This window comes from Pristiophorus japonicus, chromosome 20 (assembly GCF_044704955.1).
Source record: "Pristiophorus japonicus isolate sPriJap1 chromosome 20, sPriJap1.hap1, whole genome shotgun sequence".
NCBI lineage: Eukaryota > Metazoa > Chordata > Chondrichthyes > Pristiophoridae > Pristiophorus > Pristiophorus japonicus.
Window position 1 is genome coordinate 42,127,213 of NC_091996.1, and position 19,117 is coordinate 42,146,329.

At 43.7% G+C, this 19,117-nt stretch overlaps 1 protein-coding gene across 2 annotated transcripts in view; it reads left to right on the top strand.

Annotated features, from left to right (window-relative positions):
* arrdc1b (arrestin domain containing 1b) overlaps positions 1–19,117 on the top strand; it is an 81,497-nt gene that overhangs the window by 12,613 nt on the left and 49,767 nt on the right. For both annotated transcript variants that reach the window (XM_070862821.1, XM_070862823.1), the window contains exon 2: positions 12,591–12,701. In XM_070862821.1, coding sequence (XP_070718922.1) covers positions 12,591–12,701 — 111 coding nt within the window. The remainder of the gene's footprint in view (positions 1–12,590; positions 12,702–19,117) is intronic.

A 19,117-nucleotide genomic window follows, 5' to 3' on the forward strand; every position in this document is an offset into this window, starting at 1 on the left:
AATTCAGTACCACCACCTTTATCCGCAAATCCTCCATAATGCTCCCCACTCTACTGTACAACCTTTCCCAGCCTTGAGGAGGTAACAAGGATGGTCGATGAGGGGAGTGTGTTTGGTGCAGTGTACATGGATTTTAGCAAAGCTTTTGATAAGGTCCCACGTGGCAGACTGGTCACAAAAGTAAAAGCCCATTGAATCCATGGCAGAATGGCAAGTTGGATCCAAAATTGGCTCAGTGTCAGGAAGTAAAGGGTAATGGCTGATGGGTGTTTTTGTGGCCAGAAGGCTGTTTCCAGTGGGGCTCAGTACTAGGGGCCAGAAATTCACCACTAACGATAATAGAGCTAAAAGGTATTTTTGGAACTAAATAAATTTAAGGCCGTTTTGCTACTTTCGCCAGTGATATAACCCCATCCTTAAAAAAAAATAAGGGCCGTTTTTTTGAGAACAGTGTTTTTGTAACGTCACTCGGGGTTAAACCCAACGATAATGCTGTTTTTGCGAGTTTTCCCAATAAGGATATTTTTAAGGATAGTGCTAAATACCGTTTTTAAAAAGCTTGCCGTACCTAGTCGAGTCCGATCGAAATCGGAGTCAACGGCGCCATCTTGGAAAACGGAACTGAGTTAAAGCTTTTGAAGGAAAGGCTGCATTTACAGATTGAGCTTTTTGAGAGTTTATAATTCGTTTTTTAAGGACATTTAAAGAATAGGGGCTATTCTAACTGTCATATGTGGTGTGTGCTTTTGCTCTCCTGGTTTGTCATCGAAGAAGGCTTATTTGGCAGCATTATCTGCGTAATCAGAGATTGCAGACTTATGGGGAGGAGGACTTACCCTGAACGAGTTTACAGGGAGAGGCGCTCATACCTGCACGTGACTGAGGCACAGTGCGTTCGAAGTCTGCGCTTTCAAAAAGAGGTGGTCGCAGAGATATGCCAGCTCATAAAGGCAGACGGACAATCTAGAAGCGGGAGGGGGACTGCGCTGTCTGTCGAGGTCAAGATAACTGGTACTTGTCTTCTATGCCTCTGGCTCTTTTCAGGCATCAACTGGGGACATATGCTGCATCTCGCAGCATACTACACATAGCTGCATTCGCCAGGTGACACAGGCACTGTGTGCGGGTAAGATCACCGTGGATCGGTCTCCCACTACATGCCCATGTTTCAATCTCTTAACACAGTCAGGGGACATGCAACGCAACTACACAGTGTGCACCGGTTCACTAAAAGCTCTTCATGACCACAGGTGAGCATGGAGATCCCCAAAGTTTCTTTGACTCTGATTTCACAGTTGCTGTGTAAAACAGTACTCACATTTATTTCTGGTTTGGCAGATCATCAAACATTCAAAAAGGTTATTTTGAATTCCTCTCCCAGCGCCACCCAAAAAAAAATCCTAGTGCATTTGTTAGTGCATTTCTGCACTCTCTGCAGTGGAGGAATGTGACACTTCTTCAATTTTTACCTCAGTTCCTTGATAACCTGCCAAACCAGAAGGAAATGTGAGTAACATTTTATACAACTGTGAAGTCCGAGTCAGGGAAAATTTGGGGATCTCCATGGTCACTGGTGGCCATGGATGGCGTTTAGTGAACCCGTGCACATCATGTAGTCTCCTGAGAATGCCTGTTCCATAGATTGACCCACTCGCTCACCAGAATATTGTTTCCGCAGATTAGTTTTGAATTTATCCCCCTTCAAGTGCAGACTGTCCTCTGTTACTGTTCTGGACAAGGTGAAATAGAAACATGGAAAATAGGTGCACGAGTAGGCCATTCGGCCCTTCGAGCCTGCACCGCCATTCAATGAGTTCATGGCTGAACATGCAACTCCAGTACCCCATTCCTGCTTTCTCGCCATACCCCTTGATCCTCCTAGTAGTAAGGACTACATCTAACTCCTTTTTGAATATATTTAGTGAATTCGCCTCAACAACTTTCTGTGGGAGAGAATTCCACAGGTTCACCACTCTCTGGGTGAGGAAGTTTCTCCTCATCTCGGTCCTAAATGGCTTACCCCTTATCCTTCGACTGTGACCCCTGGTTCTGGTCTTCCCCAACATCGGGAACATTCTTCCTGCATCTAACCTGTCTAAACCCATCAGAATTTTAAATGTTTCTATGAGATCCCCTCTCATTCTTCTGAACTCCAGTGAATACAAGCCCAGTTGATCCAGAAATAGCTTGTCATGGTCCACATTATCTAGTCCCTTTTAGAATGCTAAACATAGTGATTATCACTCAACCTTCGAGTAAGCACTTGCTCAATGGATAAGCTAAAATCATAAAATAATCTCGTGATCCCTTCCAGCAGATACCAAATTACTACCTTTGCGGTGCAGTCAACGGTTTTTTCAATTATTGCTGGTCATCGCCTGAACAGTCTATTTGAAGAAAAAATAATCCACCACCACAGGCACCCAAAGCTGAGGTTCATACTGAAATGCAAGCTGTCAAAAAAATTGAATTTTCATTCATCTCAAACCATTCTCTGATGCTACTCCTGTCCAGCGGGTGCAATTAACAACCATCTCCCCACTCCGTTGCAGCAATACAACAAATCATTTTGCCGATGTCTTTTTGCAACTCTAGTGGGGGCATCTGGGCATGAGTGAAAACTAAGTCATATTAAAGCATGAACCGATGCTTTCTGTTCATGTTTTAGATGTCTTTGTTATTTGTTCCAGTTTTCGTGCTACACTTGAATTGTTGAATTTTTGCTATCTCAGGTTATGAATCATGTTTAACATTCAACAATATTTACAAACCTTTTAGGGTTGTTTAATACATCTCTATTTAAAATGACATGTTTGTTAAAACCCAAATATTACGTGTTTAAAACCATGAAGGGTTTAGATAGAATAAGTAGAGAAACTGTTTCCAATGCTGAAGGTTCGCTAACGAGCGGACACAGATTTAAGGTGATTGGCAAAAGAACCAGAGATGACATGAGGAAAAACTTTCTTGCGCAATGAGTAATTAGGATTTAGAATGCACTGCTTGATAGGGTAATGAATACAGATTCAATAGTAGCCTTCAAGAGAATTGGATAAATACCTGGAAGGATAAAAAATTGCAGGGATATGGGGAAAGAGCGGGGGAGTGGCACAGGCTCGGTGGGCCGAATGACCGCCTCCTGTGCTGTGGTATTCTGATTCCACAGTTAATTTTCCTGAATCTCTTTAAAAAGACTTTACGTTTCTTTATTGTTATGTAGCAATACAGGGTAAGCAGACTTCCCCCCCCCCCCCCCCCCCAAATAAGAACTTGCAACATAATCATGTTTACTTGGATTTAAATGGTGCTGTACATCTTTTATTTATATATTTTATTTTTCTATGAGTTCTGATGCTCCTCCTGTCTAGCTGTCATTGGACTTTGAGTCCTGTAGGAAAACCCTTAGAAATCCAATACTGTCTTATATTTTGGTCTGGGGCATTAAGTCCAGGAAACCCCATTGCCTAATTTTCTAAATTAAGCTGCTGTTACCTTTCTGGCAGCAAGAGGATTTAAATTCTAAAGACAGTAATTTCACAACATGATCAGTAGCTTATAATTTTAGTGTTCCGCTGAATTTAGCCTTTGTACTTACTGAGGGGGGAGGAAGAATTACCTCTTTTGAAAGGCCACTGTAACTTTTATCATATGAAATACCATCATTGTCAGTTTTGGCATGCGGCTTGAAGTTTTAGTTTGTAAGGATATTTGGAATTCTTTCCACTAATTAACTTTATTTTTTTCTCTATCAGAAACCGGTCTAGTCAACAACAACAATTGAGCTTGTGACATTTTTATTTTCTACACCAGTTATCTTGGTGGCCTTTCTTCGTGTGGGTGCCAATTTACTCATGGATGACATACTAAACCTAATGACAACTGTCCAAACTCATTTCATGTATACTACTGAAAGGAAGGGAAATGCTTCCCATCACGTCAGTCTGAGATGGATTTGGACTCTGGTTTCAGAGCTGAAAGATCAGCTGTGAAGCATTGCACTACACTTTCATAAAATTAGTAAGACTTGAATGTTAGGTCACTTTTACTGTTTGTTACTTTGGGAATAGTTTCCACATTATAACAATGACTATATGACTATATTCCAAAAAGTACTTCATTGGTTGTAAAGCGCTTTGGGATGTCCTGAAGGAGCTATATAAATGCAAGACTTTAAAATATCTTTGTCGGAAAACTACCTGCAATTTTTATTTGGGGACGGGGAGGCAAGTGTTTATCCCTTCCCCAAATGTCGAGGTCGCTCACCCTGCTGTGTATGTTCAAGAACCTCCAGCAGACAAATATTTTCTAGAGACACATGTACCCAGCTAGTGTGTAACCACAGTTAGGAGTTAAAATGGTAGTACGTTCAATTCCTTTTCTTCGTAAGCTACACACACGCACACCCCTTGGGTCCAGATAGATGACTTGTTCCAGACTTCTGCTATTGTAAGCTATAAGCTACGCAGGAGTGTGCAGAATGGTCTGGCTGATTTTCTATTAAATAGGTTCCTGCCCTTTGCTCAGCAACACCTGTAAGTGTGGTGGAAATTGACACCTCCGTGTCGTCATGGATATGCACTTGTACTTTCTGCGGTAACACTTAGTGTTGAAATGTGTCAATTTTAACACATTTAAGGTGACCCAATGCTGTACCACAAGAGGAGTCCAATAGCACCAACTCTGGATGAAGCATCATGCAAACAATGGTACGTGGCTTGCGCCTAGACCTGTTCTTGTATTTCCTGACAATGATACAAGCACAATTTGTCTGTTCTGAGGTATGTGACCTGGTTCGTGCCACCTGACTGCTTACTTATTGTGACTGTTCACCAGCCAAAGAAAGGAATGGTGGTAAATGACCTGCATTGATGATGACTACATCCAATACATATTAGCCCCAGCTATTATATTATGCAAGTGAAGCCAGAGTCCTGTTTTTGGATACTATGGGCTCAATTTTCCCCGAGCCTGTTTTCTGGCCTGAGTTGCGCTGCTTAATTAGGTAAATAGATGCTCCAGAAAAAAAATCTCCGAAGTTTCCCCGATGTTTGGCCTCTAATCTGCAGTCGTGTGGCGTGGCCAGTCGCCTCGGGGAGTGGAGCCTGTGGTCTGCACTGGAAAAAGGAGCAGGGCCTTCTGCGCATGTGTGGTGGAAAAAACTGACATTCTTGATATCGCTGAAATGGCCGCACATGCGCAGTAGAGGTTCGAGTGAGGTGCCTTCCTGGTTAGCTGCGGTGAGTACCCTCCCTGAGCGGTGCCTTCCCGCCACTCTCTGGCCCCCCATTTGGTGCTGACCAGCTTGCTCCCTTCACCCCGAGCCTCTCTGGTGCCTTCCCGCCGCTCTGTGGCCCCCGATTTCGTGCTGGTCCAGGTCTACTGCACTTCCTTCCCCTAGCCCAGGCCGAATGGCCTCCAATGTACTTACCTGCGCCGATTTTTTTTTAACTCTCCGCCAGGGTTTTCTCGAGAGGCCACATATGCTGGCCTAAGTAGAAATGGAGTAACTATTAGCTGGTCAAAGTTGCCTAAATGGCCAGAATTGGCTAGGTGGCTGGTAATGCCCCCTTTTGAGGGGGAAAAAAAAACTTGCCTAAAAAAACGTAACTAACTGAGTTACACTGGTGCAAATTGATTGGGGAAACTGGGGATTTTTAAATTAGGCCAGAAAAAGCAGCCTACTCCCAAAAAAAGCGCAAATACTGGGGAAAATATGAGGAAGTAAAATTGGGATGTTGATTCTCGGGGAAATACTGCACTCCTTTACATGATCAGTGTGACGCTGATTATCTAACTTTGACAACCAGCTTGCTAATATAGCAGCAACAGCACAACCTCCCCCTCCCCCACCTTCCTTGGCAGCTTCATTTGTAATCTAATATAAGTTGTAGCAAAGATTCTGTCATGAGCTTCTAATATTGGCTGTGTCATCTTGGAAATTTAGTAACATAGGTTTGTTGCGCCCTCCTTAGTTAGAGACAATAGGTACGTGTGTACCATAGGCAGTGCCCCTGTACCTTCTGACAATGACCTAGGCACAGATGTGGGTGTTGGTTAACTCTACCCGCTCAACTGAGAAGTGGTATGAGCATAAGGAAGGCATAGAGGGAAAAATAAAAAAGATAAATAAGAAACCTAGTTAAGAGCCAGCTAGTATGAGTATACCACTGTTCTGTACATCAGTGATTATCATTGACATGGTCTTGATGACAAAGCAAGTTTGCATTTGTCATCTGTCTTCCTTTCCAGTTTGTTGATTGGTATTGATCAAAAAATAAAATCTAATTTAGTCTGCATTGGCCTATCAGTTGTTTGCTTTGTCTGAAGGAAAACTTATCTTGAGGTGATTTTGCTTTGATTTTGTGTCTTTTAAAGGTAAAATTGCTGAAATTTAAAGCGGGGAACAACACCGGGCTGTGGGTAGCGTAATCCAGTGGGATGACTTTTGAATTGCTCTTGCAAAGAGCAGACACAGACTTGATGGGACTAATGGCCTCTTTCTGTGCTGTAAGTTTGTATAACACAATGGTTCTTTTTGTACTTGAACATTTTTTTATTGTATTATGTGTGATGGTTTATTTAAGCTTAAAAGGCAACTTGATTACAAACTGGTTAAAACTAGATTTATACCTTGGTGATCCAGAGCTCCGGTATTGATCAGCCATGATCATATTGAATGGCTGTGCAGGCTCGAATGGCCTGCTCCTGCACCTATTTTCTATGTTTCTATGTATCTCAACAGTTACAAAGCAACCATGATGAAGTCACTTTTGCAGGGTTTGGTTTAATTAATTTTATTTTTTCATAAAATAGTAGTAGCATTATTTACACTGTAAAATCACATTTATTTCAGATCTGAGTAGCATAATTTCTTATACCAGGTCAATTTTAGTCGGCTGAAGCAGGTATCTTATAATCAACTCTCTGCTCGTGTTGCTCTGTGACCTTCTGCTCAGAGCTGCATGAAAACAAGCCAAGGTTATTTGCCTTTTGTTTGAGCTAATACCCTGTTCCTGTGGTGGAGCCATTGAGCTTCTGTTGTGGGGGATTTCCCTGCTGTTGCACACATACTGTATGTGTTTCCAATTTGATACTGATTAAAAACTGGGTAGTATAACACTGCGGTTTTACTCCCATTTCTCTCATGTTCAGCCACAAAGGTTACTCCCAAAAGCTTGCTGTAGCTTCCTACAAACCAGAGTGCGTCTTTCTACACTCAATATCTGATGATGTAGTGAGCTTGGGGAAGAACAGAAATCCTTGTTGCTGTACTTAGTTGACTGGTTATGTCCTGAACCCTCTTATAATTTAGATTGCTGTAAGTAGAAGAATAAATATTTATTGGACTATGGTTTAAATTATAAATTGCAAATGTTAAAACTAACAGATAAGTAGCAGTGAAGATGGTACAGCAGATTCTAACAGTTTGGAGTGTACCTCCTTCTCTTCAAAACAAAATAATGAAGAGAGTGACATCTTGTTAAAAGTTGTCTTAGTATTGGACCCGAGATGGTGAGTCCTAATAACTTAATGAAGTTCTTTAATTTCTCTCCTGTGTTTTTCTTTTTTAATGCAATACTTTTGGGGTTAAAACCAGGTTCACTTAAAGGAACCCCACTGACCGCCACCACGAGTGATCTTGTGAGGGCATTGGTGGTCTCGCCCAATGAAACAACCTGATTAACTTCTGCTGAGGGCTGCCTCTCAGGAGAGACTGGTCGGCTTCTTCTTCCCCTCGCCGTGGGTCTGCCTAGTGGCACCCCTCCAGTGCGAGACGGTGTGCCAAGATACATTTCCCGACTGCCACTCGGACCCGTGATCTCGGAAGGTGTGAACCCATGGAAGGTTGCCGAGGAGCTAATGGAAGGTTCTGGCAGTGTGATGCCATGTCATATGTCCTGATCCATATTGCGGTCAGCATTCTCCTGAGCGCACACTTCCATGGACCCCTCCTCTTTCCACCCACCCCGCTCCCCCCCCTCCCCCACCACCCGCCTTGGTCTGGAACGCATGCATCTGGATTCTCAGGATCTTGAGTGTCGTTGTCTTCTGCAAAAGACAACACAACAGTCAAATGGTTAGCAGCACGGGAGGGGGCAGGATGGGTGGCATGAGTAGTCTCACGCGTAGCAAGCCAGTCAGCAGGTTGATTTGAAGGGCGACTATGCATTTTAATGACTCACCCTCACCCTCACCCTCCGTGTGGGTCCAGCTTGTGCAGAGCTGATTCTTTTTCTGCCGGTGCGAGTCAGCAAGGCAGCAACCCTCTGATCCAGGGGTGACAGTTGGTGCAGATTTGGCGGACCTCCTCCTGTTCTAGTTCTCTCCCTCTTGTGGGCCAATTTCTTCTGCAAAGATGAAAATATTAATTGTCAGACATGGTGCACTTCTGATGGGTGGGACACATACAGGTGCTCACATTTTTCACTGCAATTCAATTTAAAGATAAAGATATCACTTACACTCACTACTTGACCAACGTCCTGCCATTTCTTCTTGCACTGGCTTCCAGATCTTGCGGTGTTGACCCCAGCGGAGAATTCTTCTGCAACGAGATTCCATCTTTTTCTCTTCCTTGGGGGAGACCTTTGACGGACCACTCTTGCTGATATCCAGCTCCAGCCATTTCTCCTCAATTACAGTCACTAATTTCTCCACTTCATGGAGGAAATTCTTGGTTCTTCTTGCATGCTCTTGCGCCATTCGTCTATTAGACTCAAACGCAGGTAATGTTCAAAGATCACACTTACACCTCTCTTGCACCTATCCAGCACTCCTTTCCACTTCCCTCAGCCACACAAAAATCAATATTCAGACCTCATCTTTATATATGCTCCATAACCAATTATTCTGAGGATGCTCTACCTTTAATTGGCCGATTGCCAAGCTTCCTGTTACGCTGCGCATGCGCGCAAACTGAACCGTCTCCGCACGCTTAAACGGTCATGTGTGCCCCTGCCGGCACTACACAACATGCTGGGTCCAAGCTCCGCCCCCCTGCCGGCCACGCTAAACTCCACCCCCACCCCCCACCCCCCCCCCCCCCACCCTGGCTCTGCTGCGCGGTGCCGATGGATCCGGACAACGAGGGAGTGGCCAAATTCACAGGCAGATTTTTGGTGCTTTTTTCCCTCCAGGGAAGTTGGCGCACCACATCGAAATATGCCGCTCTAAGCGGCTGGGGAAATTTGAGGCCGATGTCCTCAAGTATGTAGTGGCCTTGAACCCACAACCTTTTGACTTGAATATCAAATATTTTGAGCATGCTTTCAGATGAATTGTCAACTCCTTTTTCCTAAATCAAAAAGCTTTTCAGGTGCAACCCCATGGTATCGCTTGGAAATAAAGTGACTTGAAGAAACTAAGCAAATCAAATGAATTTGGAAGAGTAAGTTAATGTATTCTACCAGCTGTCGTCTTGGCAATGGAAAATGGTGGTCTTGGTAACTCTTCGGTTTACTCTTTGATGTATGAATCATGGAAAGTTTCACCATTGCTCCTTCCTGTTTTTCAGATCTGATAGGTTTATGAGAGGGCAAATGCTGCATTTTATATGCAACTTCAGACTAGTTCATTTGATCAGAAATTTCAAATGTACTGTTTTCATCAAGACAGACTTTGTATTAAAGGTTGATAGCTGATGTGATTTGTCAGCATTAATGTAGCCCCCTTATTTTGGCATGTGATTTTTTTAAATTAAAGTTGTTTACTTCTGCAAAGCCAAGGCAAAAAACTGCTCAGCGGTGTTTTGGATCTCTGCAAACATTTTGAAATTTGTTTTTCATCATTTGGGAGTTGCACTGTGAGGCTTCGGTTGATTGCGTTTGCTCCTGTTAATCTACAGCTTTTACATCAGTCTGATACTTAAAATATATTACATTTATGCAAAAATGGTAACGTAGCTGATGGGTTAATCTTTCAGCTGATCAGAGGTTTTTGGTCTTGCTATTAATGCCATTAAAGTTAAAGACTTGATGCTGAATTTATAATATTGCATTATGGTCATAATGTGCTATTGGTCAAAGGAAACTGAAGTACTATTAATTGATGGAGCATTGGCTAGACCTTGAGGTATTTTGTGTCAGTTATGAGTTAACTCTCTTGTAGTGTTGTGAATTTTTTTCAGTACTGTGACAAATCCTTGATTTGAGTTATTTATAGGCGACTGTCATCATTTAGGCATTAGAGTATGACATCGCTGTAAAGTTAATCTATTTCTCTTGCATCAACTTTCCCGGCATGCTGTGATTTAAATGGTTTTTGGATCACGTAACCAGCATCCTGCCTGTTATATAATTTAAGATGAACCGAATAATCATCATAGGCAGTCCCTCGAAATCGAGGAAGACTTGCTTCCACGCCAAAAGTAAGTTCTCGGGTGACTGTACAGTCCAGTACGGGAATTACAGTCTCTGTCACAGGTGGGACAAACTGTCGTTGAAGGAAAAGGTGGGTGGGGAATCTGGTTTGCCGCACGCTCCTTGCAATGCCTGTGCTTGTCCTCCGCATGCTCTTGACGACGAGACCCGAGGTGCTCAGCGCCCTCTCTGATGCTCTTCCTTCACTTAGGGCGGTCTTGGGCCAGGGATTCCCAGGTGCCGGTGGGGATGTTGCACTTTATCAAGGAGACTTTAAGGTTGTCCTTGAAATGTTTCCTCTGCCCACCTGCGGCTCGCCTGCCATGTAGGAGTTCCGAGTGGAGCGCTTGCTTTGGGAGTCTTGTGTCGGGCAATCAGACAATGTGGCCCACCTAACGGAGCTGGTCGAGTGTGGTCAGTTCTTTAATGCTGGGGATGTTGGCCTGATCGAGAACACCGATGTTGGTGCGTCTATCCTCTCAGTGGATTTTCAGGAACTTACGGAGGCACCGAATAAAGCCATGCGCTTGCCATATGAGTGCATGTCAATGTTTTAAAAAAAATCTTTGGCCTGTTTTTGTGGTTGTGCAGAAAAGATACTGGAAAATTCACCCAAAAAATGCTTGCTGTGGGAGGATTTGAGGCAATTGAATTTATGGCCGCCATAAGCCTTGTCCCTTCTGCTGATGAACCCCCTCCCACCATATAGGTAAGACAGTTTTACCACGATACAGGCGAGAGACTTTGAGAAGTGGCACTCTTACAGCAGAAATATTGGTTGGCACAGCATTTATTGTTGAACCCAGAATAAGTTTGATATGTTCACAGAATTCTCCATTCTGGGGGCTGCCATTTTGTTACTCCTGACCACACATTTTTGCTAAGATATGGATCATCAGTGCATGGGCATTGGATTTCCAATCTGTGGTCTTCTACATGTCGAATATCTGGAAACTGAACTGCAGTAACTCAGCATATACCTTTTTTTCAAACCTGAATCAGAGTAATTTTTTACACCTGTATGAAAGGCTAGCAAACAGAACATATCATTCTGCTCCAAGGGTTGCAATTTAAACAAAGCATCTATTTTCCCCCAGATTATTCAATGCACCCAACCCACTGAGGGTTTTTTAAAAATGGAAATGTATATTTCCAAATGGAAAGATTGTTTACAGACACACAAGATGTTGCAGAATTCACTTTCTATGATTTACATCACTGACTATCAGAAATGATGACTCTGCCTTTGGAGCAACCCATCCATACAATAGCATATAACTTCCTCATTGCATGGCTTAGGTTTGTGTAAATTCAGGAAGAACTTTGTGGAAAAACAAATTAAAAGTTCTATCAGTGCCTCAAGGCAGTTCTTGTAAACAGGCACTTGTTTATTGATGACCGCTCTCGTCAGTAAATGAGTGTGAATGCCCATTCAGAATATAAAGTATACTCTGATCAATCAAATTCATTCTCTCTCTCTCTCTCTGTTGGAGTCAATTTAAACAAATTTGCTACAATGACTTATTGCTAGTAGATTCTGGAGAATTTCTCTGCCCAGAATAATTTAAATCCAGGCATGAGTAAAACTGCACAAGTGTTTCTCCTGGTGGGGGGGGGGAGTGAATTGTTTTTTGGATGGTTCCATGTATTTCTCAAGCTCGACATTATTTAGCAAGGCAGACTTAACACTGAAATGAGGACCACATCCCATTGCTTCTAAAAGCAGATTTGTATTAATAGCGATGCGAGAGGCAGGTGAGAACTACCCCGCTGCTGATAGCACATTAATACTGTAGTGTAAGGGGGGGGGGTTCCATGTCTTTGCTGCCCAGCTTTGAGTGCAAGTTGGTGATACAAGAAATTGGACTGGTGAAAGAGTCGGAGGCTGTTTGTATTGATTGTCTAAGAGCAATTGGCAGCATGTTGGTGTAGTTACAAAGGGGAGAATGGCACTTGGAGGTTTTCTGTTGTCTGATGAATCCCACTCTCTTGGAGCTGGACGAACGATGCAAACTTGCTTTGTAACACACTTGGATCAGCAGCTGACCGAAAGAAACAGTCTTCCAACATTACAGTACAGATACCTCCAACACAGCCAGTATAATTCATTATTGTTTGCAGAATAACATTTGTTGCTCCTGCTTTAGTTCACTTCATATTCTGTCACTTCCTAGGTTTGGTGTGTCATACTTCTAACCTTTATTTACATGCACCCATTTTTCTCTCTCCTAGCTGTGAAAGTGAACTGCAGTGGATCATGTGGTGTTGCCAACAAAGCAAATGACACAGCATGGCAGATGGAGGAGCATTACTTCAGCAGCACGCTTGTTGTTGCAGACAAAGGTAAGAGTTGTCCTCTCTGTCTCAATGAAGTAAAAGGTTTGAGGCAGTGTATTTGACATTTGCTGTGACATGCAAAATGTTCATTGTATTGCCCGTGCATGGATTAACTCCAGACACTGTACTAGTTAGTTTATTTCTGATACTGTTGGGTGTCTAAGTATCTTAATGTCATTGACATGCCCAACTAATGCTGAAAATGTTATGGGAAATTGAAACATTGGGGGGTAGAGGGGAAGAGAGAAAGGTTAGATGGCGTGATGAGATGTGAACTTGAATGCCAATGTTCAGAAATGTGGATTTAGGGCAAGGGAGTTTGAAAACTACATTTGTTTTCAAGGTTGTAAGTGCACATAAAGAATTTAGAGGACTGCATAATTGGCTTCATCACAAGTGATTGATGCATTCTTATAATACACACGTCAGTTCCTAGGTTCTTTATATGTTGCATTAGAGGAAACAACTTGCATCTCACTCGAAGAAATATTCTTGTATAATCTCTTACTTAGTTTATGCAAAGGCAAAATGCTACAGATGCTGGAAATCTGAAATATAAACAGAAAATGCTGGGAACACACACAGGTCAGGCAGCATCTGTGGAGAGAGAGAAAGAGTTAATGTTTCAGGTTGGTGATATTTCATAAGAAGGTCATCGACCTGAAATGTTAACTCTCTTTTTCTCTCTCTCTCTCTCTCTCTCTCTCTCTCTCGCCACAGAGTATGCCTGACCTGAGTATTTCTATAATTTTCTGTTTATACCTCCTACTTAGTTTGTTTTGAATAACTGATGACTGGAATTTGCTTGTCACAATCATCATTTGAGCCTGGAAAGAACCGTGTAGTGGTGCGATGCGCATCATCATTGTGGTCTACCAACTGATTACATAAATGCTAGAACACTTGCTTCACCAGAGAGTCCCTGGTTCTAGTTCCTACTTGGAACTGCCTGCTTCTGGTAAGCTACCTTGAATCAGTGACTCATCAGTTCTTTGGCAAGTGACTGGGTTGTTTACAACATCAGAATTGAACTATTTCAATGTAGCCTTGGATGTATGAGATTGATATTAATCAGTTTGGATTTCCCCTTTTCCAGAAAACTGAATATTCCAAAAGCACTTTTGTGCACTTCCTCCTATACAAAAGTGAAATTGAACATCTCGGATGCATTCTGGAATTTAGTATTTTTTGCATACAATATGCTGTAATATACCAAGAAGTCTTCGAGCTTTGATCTCTGTGTCATTTAAAACAAATCATACAATATTTATGTTTGGGCCCACGAAGGCAGAACAGGAACCTCGGAAATCATCTTCTAAATCTATTAAGATTATCCTTCCTGTGGTCTGCTGGCCAACTGTAAGTTACGTAAGGAATCTACAGGAAATGGTCTGAATTAAAACAAGAATCACTTCCATGTCGTGTGAAAAGTGTAATAGTTTAGATAGTTCTGGCACTAAATCCTGTCTGCAACTTCACTGACATTTCAATCTCGTAAACCAGAAAATCTTTTAGTTTGGGAGTGATCAAATTGTATCTCCTCTTGTATCCTGGATTGTCCAAAGTCACATTTTATTTGAAAATTATAAACAGTGGTACTGCTCCTTTAGATTGTAATATTGAAAGCAGGATTCTAGTTTTGGACAGTGCATACAGGTACAGTGTCAAATCCAGAGTTCCGAAATTCGGAATGTTCGAAATGCAGACACTGGGCTGATCCATGGCGGGGTCGTCGGAAACCGGAAAATGTTCCGAAATCCGGACTCCTCGGCCGCCTAACCTCTAGCCCCCTCGGGTGGGGTGGGGGGGGGGGGCCCTCCTCGGCTGTCCGGCCACCTCGGGGGGGCCCCCCCCCCACCCTCTTCCCCCTTACCTCAAAGCACAAGCTACATTCAGAAAAAAATATATAAACAAAAATCAGCACTTGCTCCATTTTAAAAAAGAAAAAAAAGCTTACTCGCCTGTCACTTTGCCAAAATGGGGAATATCGAAAAAAGACATTTGGTAAGAGTCTAAAATAATGAGCTACATGTTTGGGAATGTAATAAAGTTGACCTGTTTTTACTAGTTTTTAGTAAGAATATGAAAAAATGGAAGTGGATGTTTCCATACATCTAGTACCGTACTCTCAAATACCTCAGCCACCTAACTTCCCCTCCCCTCCCCTACCTACCTACTTTGACCCAGGTGATTGTGGACTCATGAAGTCGGAAAGACGTTCCGAAGTCTGGAAATACCCCGAACCTGGGCTCTGGTGTTTCCGGACTTGGGAAGTCAGATGTTCTGAAGCCGGAAAGACGCAGAATCTGGAACGGCCTCGATCCCGAGGCTTCTGGATTTTCAACGCTGTACCTGTATGAGCAATGCCACAGGATCCCATGGTTCAGGAAGTAAATGCACCATGTGTCATAATATTGAACCATAAAAACCACAAGGCTCCCAAGGTAATTTCTTAGTCTGTGTTGCGCATTCCATTTGAAGCAACACAGGTATTACAATTAGTCTCAATTTCTCTGCAAGGAAGGGAGAAATTAGTTATGGTTCAATAAGATTACGATCCAGTGACCCCTGTTGGAAATGCCTATTTGGATATCCGATGAAAACGGGATTGTGTTTAGTTACGATGAACCAAGGGTCCAATAACCTGCTGGCGCTCACTGTCCAGGTTCTTGCAGTCCCATGAACAGGGTGCCAGAGGGCTGCTGGTACACTTGGAGCATATCTCATACCTTCAAGTGTGGACTGTGATAGAGAGGAAATTGGAGGGAAAGTTTGAACATAAAAACATAAAAACATAAAACATAAAACATAAGAACATAAGAACATAAGAACAGGACATCTAGCCCCTCGAGCCTGCTCCGCCATTCAAAAAGATCATGGCTGATCTGGCCGTGGACTCAGCTCCACTTACCCGCCCTCTCCCCGTAACCCTTAATTCCCTTATTGGTTAAAAATCTATCTATCTGTGAATAGAAATAGAAATAGAATTGAAATAGAAAAAGTCATGGAAATATTTGAAATTGGCTTTCTTTCACGAACTGCAAACATCCTCAGAGTTAATAGTAATTTTTACAAACTTCTGCTGGAGTGGTTGAAGATCTAAGAATGGTAGCGGAGCAATCGATTTTGTTACATAAAGTCCGACTAGATGCTGTACATGTAGCTAGTTGCTCTTAGACAGGTAACTTAATAACATTTTAAATATTTAAAAAAGATAATTTGTAACTTGGGACTGTATTGGCATAGCTAGTCCTATCTATATGTATATGTACAGCTGCAAGCAGTTTTTTGGGGGGTAGTCATGCTCTTTGGTATATAGTAAGCATTTTCTTCTTCTCCAAAGTCGAGGACAAGATTCTAGATATCTTTGCATTGAAATAAAGGCAGAAAATGCTGGAAATACTTAACAGGTCAGGCAGCATCTGTGGAGAGAGAAACAGTTAATGTTTCAGGTCGATGACCTTTCGTCAGAACTGGTTTTTTTGGGTTGGCTTTCTTTAAGCAGAATAATCTTGGTTGGTAATTAAAATGTGTTTGTTCTGTGGTAGTACAGGTTGATCCTCCCTTATCCAGAACCACCCCTCGTCCAGAATCATTCCCGGCCACCGGGTGGTGCATGCACAGAACTCCGACATAAACAAATTGAAGTCCTTCCTCGCTGCCGACTCCTGCAATCGCTGGCCTGACCCCGCGATCCACCGCATCCGCATCCCCCCCCCCCCACTCCCCATGATCTCTCTGCTGCACTCCCAGCACCAAGCCAGCCAGCCCCGATATCCCCTTGTTCAATACCTGTACCATCCAATTTAACATGACCACCCCTTATCCGGAAAAATCCCTTATCCAGAACAGGCCCGGTCTTGAGGGTTCTGGGTAAGGGAGGTTCAACCTGTAGTATTTTTACAGTTGGTAATTGAAATACGTTAGTTCTATGGTAGTATGATGAAGAAGAACATAAGAATTAGGAGCAGGAGTAGGGCATAAGGTCCCTCGAGCCTGCTCCGCCATTCAATAAGATCATGGCTGATCTGATCATGGATTCAGCTCCACTTCTCTGCCCGCTTCCCATAATCCCTTATTCCCTTATCGTTTAAGAACTGTCTATTTCTGTCTTAAATTTATTCAATGTCCCAGCTTCCACAGCTCTCTGAGGCAGCGAATTCCACAGATTCACAACCCTCTGAGAAGAAATTTCTCCTCTCAATTCTAAATGGGCGGCCCCTTATTCTAAGATCATGCCATCTAGTTCTAGTCTCCCTATCAGTGGAAACATCCTCTCTGCATCCACCTTGCCAAGCCCCCTCATAATCTTATGTTTCGATAAGATCACCTCTCATTCTCTGAATTCCAATGAGTAGAGGCCCAACCTACTCAACCTTTCCTCATAAGTCAACCTGCTGTACCGCAACACTTTGCAATCTTTCTCCATTTAAATAATAACTTGCTTTTTGATTTTTTTTCTGCCAAAGTGCATAACCTCACACTTTCCAACATTATACTCCAGCTGCCGAATTCTTGCCCACTCACTTAGCCTGTCTATGTCCTCAGCCTCTATGTCCTCCTCACACATTGCCCTTCCTCCCATCTTTGTGTCGTCAACAAACTTGTCTACGTTACACTCAGTCCCTTCTTCCAAATCGTTGATATAGATTGTAAATAGTTGGGGTCCCAGCACTGATCCCTTCGGCACCCCACTTGTTATTGATTGCCAACCAGAGAATTAACCATTTATCCCGACTCTCTGTTTTCTGTTTGTCAGCCAATCTTCTATCCATGCTAATATAGTACCTCCAACCCCGTGAACTTTTATCTTGTGCAGTGACATGTTACATAGTGAATCAGGCAGCAACAGTTATGATCAGTTAAAGGCACCAGGGATCATATCTTATTAGAGCATGTTTTTAATTACTCATCTTCAGCCTTTGCATTAATTTGAGGGTATATATTATGACAGTACGCTCAGTGTTCTGGGGATTGAGCTTTTTTGGGTACACAATTCCCAACCAGATAAAATTTGGAGGAAGTAAAAGTAAACATTCGATTGTGTTGCAATTATTGTTTACGTCGGTACATTGGATCTCATGAAAGGTGAGAACATTTGGATGAATGCTGAACTTTTATGATTTGTTTTAAATTGGGAAGCTGTTTGTGCATATGGAGGTTGATATCGCTTTAATATTTGATTAAGATGAATTAAACTTGATGGCAAATAAAAATGAGTGCAGTGTGAATTTTGGATAAATTTGACATTAATCAGAGAATTTTTAAACCTGTTCTCTGAAGTTGGAATCGTGAGGGGGCCGAAATTGGTGAAACATAAGTTCCGCTCCTTTTTCGTCAGTCCCCGGACGGTGCGTCATTTTTTACCGCCTGGTACTGCTGGGGCCGAGTGTGCGGAATTTCATCCCACTTTTCTCGCCGGTAACCGGAGTAGAGTGCAGCGGGCGGGAGCGGAGTGCAATGGGCGGTGTGCGGCGGAAAAGGCCTTTTGACTCGGGAATCTTCAGCTCCTGAGTTGTGCACACACGCACAGCTGTCGAGCTCCGCCCCACCTCCCCCCGAGAGGACAGAGACTAGAGGGGAAACGATTGCTGTTTTGGGGGGGGGGTGGAGGGTGGCGGGTAAGAGAGAATGAGATTGCTCTTTGGGGGGGTGGGGGGGGCGACAGGGGGAGAGGGTGACGGGTGAGAGAATGAGATTGCTCGGGGGGGGGGGGGGAAAGAGAGAGTGGCGGGTGAGAGAATGAGATTGCTGTGGGGGTGGGGGAGATGAGATTGCTGTGAGGGGCGGGGGGAGATGAGATTGCTGTGGGGGGGGGGAGGAGAAGAGATTGCTGTGGGGGAGGGGGGAGGAGGAGGAGGAGGAGAAGAGATTGCTGTGGGGGGCGGAGGAGAAGAGATTGCTGTGGGGAGGGGCAGAGGAGAAGAGATTGCTGTGGGGAGGGGCGGAGGAGAAGAGATTGCTGTGGGGAAGGGCGGAGGAGAAGAGATTGCTGTGGGGGAGGGGCAGAGGAGAAGAGATTGCTGTGGGGAGGGGCGGAGGAGAAGAGATTGCTGTGGGGGGTGGGGGCGGAGGAGAAGAGATTGCTGTGGGGGGGGGCGGAGGAGAAGAGATTGCTGTGGGGGGGGGGGCGGAGGAAAAGAGATTGCTGTGGGGAGGGGCGGAGGAGAAGAGATTGCTATGGGGGAGGGGCGGAGGAGAAGAGATTGCTGTGGGGAGGGGCGGAGGAGAAGAGATTGCTGTGGGGGGGGGGCGAAGGAGAAGAGATTGCTGTGGGGAGGGGCGGAGGAGAAGAGATTGCTGTGGGGAGGGGCAGAGGAGAAGAGATTGCTGTGGGGAGAGGCGGAGGAGAAGAGATTGCTGTGGGGAGGGGCGGAGGAGAAGAGATTGCTGTGGGAGGGGCGGAGGAGAAGAGATTGCTG